Source organism: Mytilus californianus, unplaced genomic scaffold, assembly GCF_021869535.1.
Source record: "Mytilus californianus isolate M0D057914Y unplaced genomic scaffold, xbMytCali1.0.p SCAF_2, whole genome shotgun sequence".
NCBI classification, from domain to species: Eukaryota; Metazoa; Mollusca; class Bivalvia; order Mytilida; family Mytilidae; genus Mytilus; species Mytilus californianus.
This window is the reverse complement of record NW_026262668.1, coordinates 5902773-5913270: the sequence shown is the minus strand read 5'-3', so window position 1 is coordinate 5913270 and position 10498 is coordinate 5902773. Positions and strand designations below refer to the sequence as shown.

At 33.4% G+C, this 10498-nt stretch overlaps 1 protein-coding gene across 1 annotated transcript; it reads left to right on the top strand.

The window, feature by feature from the left end:
* Positions 1–1905: 1905 nt before the first annotated feature.
* On the top strand, positions 1906–9632 carry LOC127729158 (uncharacterized). The gene is made up of 4 exons (XM_052236831.1): positions 1906–2243; positions 4111–4305; positions 7891–8284; positions 9263–9632. Exons 1-4 carry the CDS (start codon positions 1964–1966, stop codon positions 9264–9266), a joined length of 873 nt encoding a protein of 290 aa, XP_052092791.1. The 5' UTR covers positions 1906–1963; the 3' UTR covers positions 9267–9632.
* The last annotated feature ends 866 nt before the right edge of the window (positions 9633–10498 follow it).

Below are 10498 nucleotides of genomic sequence, written 5' to 3'. Positions count from 1 at the left end.
TGAGGTCAAGGTCAGATAAACCAAGCTGGAAATACATGTGCACCTTTAATACAATCATTCCATACACAGAATATAGACGACCTATTGCTTATAGTATAAAAGAAACAGACCAAACCTTGGAAATTCTATATTGACCAATGAATCATGAAATGAAGTCAAGGTCAGATGAACCCTGCCAGACAGACATGTACACATTAAAATCATTCCATGCATCAAATATAGTTGATATATTGCTTAAAGTATCTAAGAAACAAAGTTAACCAGGAAAACTGAACATTGACCAATCAACCATGAAAATGAGGTGAAGGTCAGATGATACCTGCCAGACAGACATATACACCTTACCATGATTCCATACACCAAATATAGTTGACCTATTGCTTAAAGTTTAAGAAAAAACAGTTCAAAACACAAAGACTTAACATAAGCAATGAACCATTTAAATGAAGTCACGGTCAAATAAAAACTGCCATCGTAAAATATTTCCATAAATCAAATATTGTTGACTTACTGCATACAGTATTAGAAAAACAGACCAAAACACAAAAACTTAACATTGAGCAATGAACTGTGAAAATGAGGTCAAGGTCAAATGAAACCTGCCAGACTGACATGTTCATCGTAAAATATTTCCATACACCAAATATATTTGATCTACTGCATACAGTATTAGAAAAACAGACCAAAACACAAAAAATTAACATTGAGCAATGAACTGTGAAAATAAGGTCAAGGTCAAAGAAAAGCTGCCAGACGGACATGTACATCGTAAAATATTTCCATACACCAAATATAGTTGACCTATTGCATACAGTATTAGAAAAACAGACCAAAACACAAAAACTAAACTATGACCACTGAACCATGAAAATGAGGTCAAGGTCAGATGACACCTGCCAGTTGGACATGTACACCTTACAATCATTCCATACACCAAATATAGTAGACCTATTGCTTATAGTATCTGAGATATGGACTTGACCACGAAAACTTAACCTTGTTCACTGATCCATGAAATGAGGTAGAGGTCAAGTGAAAACTGTCTGACAGGCATGATGACCTTTCAAGGAACGCACATACCAAATATAGTTATCCTATTACTCATAATAAGATAGAAATTAACATTACAAAAAATCTTAACTTTTTTTTCAAGTAGTCACTGAACCATGAAAATGAGGTCAAGGATAATGGACATATGACAGACGGAAACTTCATATCATAAGGCATCTATATACAAAGTATAAAGCATCCAGGTCTTCTACCTTCTGAAATATTAAGCTTTTAGGAAGTTAGTTAACGCCGCCGCCGCCGCCGGATCACTATCCCTATGTCGAGCTTTCTGCGACGAAAGTCGCAGGCTCGACAAAAACAAAAATAAACCCGAACAAACAATAAACAGATTCAATTTTCGCACCCCCCTCTTTCCAAGGTAAAAATGTCAAGTCCCAGATGTGCACGTTTAAATACAAATAAATTTTCATTTTTTTTAAAGATTTGTTTGAAAAGAGTTTTGTTCATCTTCCGTAAAAAATAAACATGAATGGTTGGATTGGGATAAAGAAATTAGAGAAGGATGGATCGGGAAGCGGTATTCAGGGGGAGGGAGGCAAATTGTATGGGCAGGATGATAGAAAGGAAATCGAGAGAAGATGGAATAAAAAATAGGGATATGACAGAAAAGTTTCTTTGTCCGATTTTCTTCTGAAAGTAATGGGGGTAATTGGTAGTAGGGGCTAGATGTTGGAATGAAGGACCATTGTTAATCCCCTCAGATATGGCTCTGTATACATATATATCGTTTTGAATGGATTTTTCTCTGCTGTCAAATTAGTTGAAAGTTTGCCATTCCATAATCTACGGATGACGTGACAATGTCAGTCCTATATAAACAAGCTGTTATGTAACATACATTGTAATGTATCATTTTTTGGTGAATGTACATTTCAGAAGGTTCGATCGTTAAATGATGAGGTTGCTTTGCGCTGTACTACTCCTACAAACATTGTCTTTGTTATGGGGTTTTCGTTTTAACTTTATGGGTAATCCAAGTGTAGCTAAATTAGATTCTTCATATTGTAAACATATAGCAAATAGTGGCGTGGTTACCAGCGATGATTGTGCAACATCAATTGATTGTAGAGGGACTGCACGTGTTTTTTCCTGTCGACATAGGAATGATTTACAGCTGTCTGGTTCATCGTGTGTAATGACCACCAGCTCTGAATGTACAAGGAAGTTACAAGGTAAGTTTTAAAGTGTACTTGAAACGTGCGAAACAAACGCCAGCTCAAATGTTCACGGAAATTTCACGGTAAGTTTTAAAGTTTAAAATACTAGTAAACCGGAAAACAAGTTATAGTGCATAGCACGCCATTTGCAAAATTAACATATTTAATGAAAATTAAACACAAAAGATAAAAGAAATAAGGGGACCCATGCCCAAGCCTCCGTTGAAGGATAGCTGCACATTTTTTTTTTCGATAGACATATATATTGTATTGCCTTTTTCAACGCCAATAGGACGTTTATTGTATGTAAAATGTAAAATGTAAAAACATTGAGAAAAAAAATCTTGAAGGTATTTTCTTCTTTCAAATAAAATAAACCACGGAAAACATCGATTACTAGTAATTGATAATTAATTGTTGATTGCGTAATGTCCCTTGACAAATGTTTTAAGCATACCCAGTTTACAGAGAAAGTCCTAGTGAATAAACATCCAGAAAATCCAGCGGCAAATATTTCTTGAATAGTTGTTTGTCATGTACACGGTGAATAAAATAGTCTCCGCCTCCCCCCTCCCCCCTAAAAAACTGGGCTAGAAACAGTTTCTCCTTTAAATACTCTAATCAGGGAGAAAAGGTGAAGGGGCAAATAAGTACATACTCTTCCCTTTACAATATTCTTAAGTAAATGCAACCTTTTTTATCTGTATTTAGATTACAATTTCTAGAAATATGAAAGTATATATATTCGATATTGAAAAACAGTAATGCCTCTTCGTATCTAATCCTTTGGCGCCCCTTAAATTATTTGGTTAACTTGTTGTGTCTGCATTGTTTTATTTTGTAGGAAAATTACATGGTCATTGATGTTAAAGTCTCAGATGCGGATTCTGACGGGGGCGTAACGGGCGTTTCCATTTCTATGCGCTCGGCGAAATATTGAGGTTCACGCCCCTAACCTTAAATCCTGTACCCGCCCTTAATTTTGTTTTATTATTTTATTTTCTACTATTTCGTGGAGGCGTCCTAGACTATGTCATAACAACTTCTGAGATAGAATTAAATACGCTGGTCTCCGCTCCTCCCACCTATTGCTTTCCTACGACAATGCACACCTTGCTTAATACCAGCAGTCAATTAACTCACTCGAAAATAAAAAAAAAATGACCACTCATTTTACAACCATAATTGATATAAAATAGTTTTAAGAAAAGGAAGATCTCGATATCTTGAATATGTGCCACACTAATATCAAACTGAAATGCATCAGATTTTTATGATATTTTTTATCTTAACTAGCTCTCCTTGTTATATCACAAAGTATAATGAATTCAACTGCCTCGATGGTCTCGTGAAAGTGTGCTCGATTCGACACAGAAAATTGGTATTTACTGTTACTCCGCTCAGCGCTCGGCATTAAGAACTAAGAGAAATACATCAAATAACCAACGTAAATAATATGAAGAATATGTTCAATAACATATATTGATAAACAAGCACGTATATAATCCAAATTGATTAGTTTATCTGTGATAATTGAGGTACATGAATGGATAGCCAGGCATAACAATGATACATTTTTAAATAAATCTTCCAGTCAGCTGAGTTATATTACGTTTTTTTATCGCACATGAAGATTATAAACAGAAAGGAATTATCTATGCTGGTACATTAAATAGTCATAAATGTTGATTACTAAGAATAAAAATTAAAAAAAAACAAAAAGGAGTTCAAATAATGTAACAAACAGTGGTGCATTTTATAGTTTTTATAATTTACTAGTTATAATTAAAATGAATACAGTAATGGAATTGGAATATCATGGCAGATGGGTTTTTTTTAATATATAGAAGTGATCTTAAAACTAATACTTTTTAACTTCCAGAAAGACAACAGGCATGTTCCATGAGGAAATCGGGCATACTTCCCGATTCTAAATTTTGTCATTTGTATTACGATTGTTCTGATGCTGCTAAATCGAAGATTTGTCAGTATCCTAAACTATTCTCAACAAAGACAAACACATGTCGAGACTTCAAGAATGTCAAGTGTGGATCCAGGATAGAGTTTAAATCTTACTGTAAGTATGTTTAACTGACTTTTCTTTGTTTTTATATAATTTCATTATAGTTTCAATCTAGTCATAAACATGTCAGTTTATTGTGTAATGTAAATCTCTAACATGACTATTGATTGCGCATAAAACGCATTTGTCTGGGTAGAAACATTACCCCGACCATTATATGTTGACACAACACAAGATGTGATGGGCAGAAAAAAAACCCACATTTTATTATATGCAATATCCTCAGAAATAAATATTGGTTCTCAACTCTCTATAAAATAAGATACAATGGAAAAAAAAGAATAGAGAGTATTAATGTATGACACAAAATCCTATTAGACATATTTGAAAAAAGCAGTGAAAAAGCGCCTTTATTGCTGTTCTTAATTAATTAACAGCAAGGCCTTCGACATGGAACGACCGCTCACACCTCACTGCAAGTTCAAGACGACTCTTTTGAGTATAGCACTATATCCCAGAAATAAATAAGTATAGCAAAATCCTATTCCCTAATGATAAAAACTCAAACATTCCATAACCCCGAAACCCCCATAAACTAGGTTCTACAAGAGGCGTCTTTCGTTTGCCAGTTGTGTTTATCATTATTGGCGTGTGTAAATTCGTACAGCCACATTTTGAAGCACGTTTATGAAAGTCCAAGATTGCTCTGACGTCTAACGGGCCTGTTTTTAGGACTAGCTGTAACTAGTCTATGAATGTCATATGCTGTGTGTAGAAATACAGAATATGCTTGGATCCTCACAAGTGTGTCGAAAAGTTAGAATTTCTTTATAAACCTCAACTAATTAGTAAAAATACTGAAGTAATTATTAAGAAAGAAATATTTGACGATGCTAGCTTAATATGCCTTATTATTGGTGTTCCCACTGTCTGTATCACTCTGCTCAGCTATTTCTAAAATTGCTTATCACGGCTTTGTGACGTAAAATGCGTTAACCCGGCCTTAATAACTTTGACCCAGACATATTACCGACGTCATAATGAATGAACTGACGGTGATAATTTTGACCCGAACTTGCCTAGTCATCTTCCGTTTTGCTGGTGAAACAAAGAATTGTTTCTCTCGTACTAAATACAATAAATACAATCCGATAAATCGTATTCATATACTTATTTTGGAAAATGTCAGCTGCTCGACACAATATGAGCCTTTTTGAACTCGTTCGCTGCGTTCATTCGACAAAAAGCTTCATATTGTGACTCGTAGCTGATATTTTTCAATATCGATATGCAGACAACCTGATAGTTGGTACTAACTACAACTCGGACACTCATTGTAAACTTTGACCACCTGGTTTTTCATATATATATATATATATATATATATATATATATATATTTAGAGTAATTATGTATATATATACAAGTCTTAATTGAAAACAACGTTCAAACCTATGATTGCAATTTTCATACGTGTGCATGCAAAACGAATTTCTTGGTAGAGGGGTCTAAATACAGCACAAACAACATTTTCCAAAAGACCAAAAAAGTGAAAAAGTATATTTTAACAAAACGCATTTGAGTAGCAGGCGCGAACAACGGATGTTCTTAAACCCTGCTGACTGCCATTGCGATTGCAAAATAAACGGATCACAAGATGTAACAAAATGGATCTTATTTATTAATTTAATACCATACAGAAAACAATAAACTTGCGGAAAAGATGGTATACCGCAAACAAAAGGTGCAAAATTAGTACACCATATCCGGATTTCGACAATTAATGTCTCTTCAGAGATGTTAGGAGTCGAAACGGTATTTGGAAGGCCATATAATTTACCTCAATTTAGGATAGACTCTTGAATTTGGAAGAGTCGAAATAGGAACAACGTTCAAACCTATGATTGCGTTGGATAAAAACCGCAATTTTTATACGTGTGCACGCAAAACAAATTTCTTGGTGGAGGGGTCTAAATACAGCACAAACAACATTTTCCAAAAGACCAAAAAAGTGAAAAAGTATATTTTAACAAAACGCATTTGACTAGCAGGTCGAACAACGGATGTTCTTAAACCCTGCTGACTGCCATTGGCGATTGCCAAATAAACGGATCACAAGATGTAACAAAATGGAACTTAATTATTAATTTAATACCAAACAGAAAACAATAAACTTGCGGGAAAGAGTCAATCCTAAATTGAGGTAAATTATATAGCCTTCCAAATACCGTTTTGATTCCTAACAACACTAAAGAGACATTATTTTTCGAAATCCGGATATGGTGTACTAATTTTGCACCTTTTGTTTGCGGTATACCATCTTTTCCGCAAGTTTATTGTTTTCTGTTTGGTATCAAATTAATAATTTAGATCCATTTTGTTACATCTTGTGATCTGCTAGTCAAATGCGTATTGTTTAAATATGCTTTTTCACTTTTTTGGTATTATATATATATATATATATATATAATTCGTCTAAATAACAGCCCTCTTCCCTGGCCGGGATTCGAATATCTATTCATAATTACTCTAAATATCAGCACAACAATGTTAAATCTGCAAATTTTTGTTCTTCCCTCGCCGTGATTCGAACTCATGCTATTGGGATATCGTGACAATACCGCCTGCACTGTGTCCAGCGCTCTAGACCACTCGACCACCTAGACTGAATAAAAATTCAGCTTTCGGTGGCCTAGTGTTATATATATATATATGCAGGATATCTTTAGAATAACTTATCCATCCAAGAAACTATTCAACAGCGTTAGAACAACACATTAACTCAAAAATGCGTGTAGTTTAAGAGTTATTAATTAGTATTGTTTGGGCATAAGTTGAATTCTCTGCAATATTTGAATTATTGGATTAGCCATTCTTATTATATTGAAATTTATTGTCACTACAGTAAAAATGCAAACAACCAACTCTTTTTCTACAAATTTTCCATTTGTGTTGATGATATATATTTCGTTGGTATCATCTTGACCAAACAGGTTGTTTACAGAATTTTATTTCACATATATATCGGTTTTAATTCGACTGGGAAACAAAAAACGGTATTTCATTGCAATCAATGTATAATGATTCATTTTGGTCAATTTGATTCAATTCGTTGCTTGTCTCCATTATATATAGGCTGTCATAGTTACTAAGTGAGATAGAAAATATACACAGGCTCGGGTCCAGAAAAGAAGACGTTCTAGTCTTATTTTTGTCGACGATTACGCTTATTTAATTAAAAACCGACGGAAAGTGAATTCGACCCACAGAAACTCCTCCCACCGGACCTACAAGTGGTACCTCAGGCTGATTGATTTGAAAAAAAGAGGCAGAGGAGACCAAAGGGACAATCAAAATTCATAATTCGAAGAGAAACCGACAACACCATAGCAAAAATTGAAAGATCAAAACATTACATAGATAACTATAGACTGAGCAACAGGAACTTTACCAAAAGTCTGAGGTGAACCCAGGTACTTAGGAAGGGTAAACAGATCCCACTGAGCATGCCACACCCATCAGAAAATATCTTGAATGACATTTTATTTGAATCTATATATAATATATATATATATTTTTATTGTGAGATTTGCCTAAAAATCACTTTTAACTATTTTTTTTATTATTTGATTATATTAGGTCAATATCATTCTCATCCTGGCGCTGGAAATTTTGGCCCACCTTGTGAGTTGCATCATCCAAATTGTGAAGGATATCCAGATGGTGCCAATCCTCACACAGAGAAAACTGGAGCAGGCTCTCCTTGGTACATGCTTTGCAAGGGCGAAAGATTTATAAAGGACGGAATCTGTCCAAACGCTAGATATGGTTTCAACAAAAAGACATGTCAGGTCGTTGAATGTAACCGGAAGATACATAAGTACTACCCTACTCAATGGTGCAGGAGTTATATCTGGTGTTATTATGGGAGACAATTTAGATACAACTGTCCTGTCGGCACAGTGTTTGAGTACAAATTGCAGAGTTGTCAACATGTGTACGATGTGTGTAAACCTTGTGGAACTAAATCATGGTAAGCTAGCATAACTTACTGTTAAAAGACTATGTTTGGAATTTCAATAATAAAAATTAATAATCATAAACTAGATTTAGTTTAGTAGTGCTTATCGTGCTTTGGTTTTTCTATTTTTGCTATGGTGTTGTCGGTTTCTCTGCGACTTATGAATTTTGATTGTCCGTTTGGTCTCCTCTGCCTCTTTTTTTTCAAACCAATCAGCCTGAGGTACCACTTGTATCTATAGGCACACTACTTCTTAGTATTTTTTATTAGTATTACCATTGACAATTGCCCTTTCAATTGTTTAGCTGATTTTGTTTCAGAACAAAAGAAGTGTATATCAATGTGATTTCCAAAGCACACTTTTATATTCGATGAATGTACTACTAAGTGACCTCATTCAAAGAGTGCTACAACGGGAATTGATCCGTAAAAAATAATTTTTTGAGAAGTAACATACCATGAAATTTTTTCATTATTGATGTCTTGGTAATAATGTACATATATTGTAACTTGAAGGGCACTATCAATCTGTTGCTTTAACCAATTGAACTTATAACTAGACAGTTTTCACAACTTCGAAATGACAAACATGTCATTGTAGAATACATTTACCATTTCATTTTGTAGAAAACTATGCTGAAATAAAATTTAAATGTCTTTAAGGCATTGGACTTGCACCCGATAAATGATTTCGCTTGATATATATGGTATTCAGTGTTTTGAACCGGCTCACTTAAGATTTTTTTTAAAAAACAATATCCAAATGTTACTGTATCAAGGGACCAATTTCCGATATATCAACATGCACATTAACTTCCAAAGGCTGATAAAAAGAATGAAGAATGTAAATAAGTTATATTTTATCACATCCTTGTCCTTTGACCTTCATGGATAGTTGTCTCATTTGCAATCATACCAGATCTCCATATTTTTTATATAAGAAGTAAGTACTCATAAAAAATGCTAAGTATACTTTCCTTTTTATTTTAGCTGATGTAGCCAAGAAGAAGCAGAACAAAATATTGATCAAACTTTGCTGAGAAAAAAGTTTCTGTATAACTTACGTTTCTACTACCAGATATTAACAAATTCGGCAAAACTGTCAACTTTAAATATATTCATCTTTATTTTAGATAAAACATAATTATTCATAGGTTCAGAAAAGATATTTATGTACAAAATTTACAATAAAAAAATGCCATATATATGTATGAAATACAATTTTATCCAGGATCACATACATCTTTCTTGACATTCTTTATGAATAGTTGATTAATGTAATATTGATTTGGTTTTTGGTGTCATAATCTTTCTGTGTTTAATAATATTTGCATGTCGAAATAAAAATTTGACACACAAAGTTTTCTACTTTCATCGAAGTATTTACATTCTAATGTACGATGGTATTCATGGGCAATATTTGTTTTGTTTCATATAATACAAAATCTATTATTCTATCTTCCCTGTTCAAGGGGAAGCCTGTTTTTGTGGTTCTAAATTTAAAAATCAACAGAAAGTTTGTTCCAAAGAATTCTATAGTAATCTCCTTTCAAAAATCATCCAAAAGTTTATAGTTCTATTGATTTTTCAATTAAAAAAGTACAAGACTTGTACAAACTGATCTTTAAGTCTGCGCGTGATAAATGAAACTATAACCATCTGCCATTCATAAAAAAATTGCGTTTCCCACGAATTAGATATACAGGCTTCATTTAGAAAGTCATATTTTGATAGCACAATATATAAAAAATTAGGGATAGATTTGTATCTTTATCAGAAACTAATTCCCCTACAATGAAATGAATCTAGTTTTTATGTTGATTTTTCAGTTATTCCCAATAATAACTTTCAGAATTTTAGATGCACAACTTCAGATATTCAATCAATTGGGTATATATATAAGTCTAAAGATTTGCACAACGGTACTAATATAAGAAGGTAATATACGAAGATTATGCAAATCTTTATAGACTTATATATTGTTTTCCTCATCTGCGCAGCTTCGTCTATTCTAGTCGATCCGGTACATATTAAATTTGCTGGTTGGTCCTTTTTACAGACTTCTCTCTCTTTCTATCTCTCTCTATATATATATATGCCAACAATACAAATTAAATCGTAAAAAAATAAAACGAAAAAAAATGGGGCTCCAGATAAAGTCCAAACAGAAATGAAAATAGAATATAAAAAAAGTTAATATGATGAAAAAGAAACAATTTTCCTTCT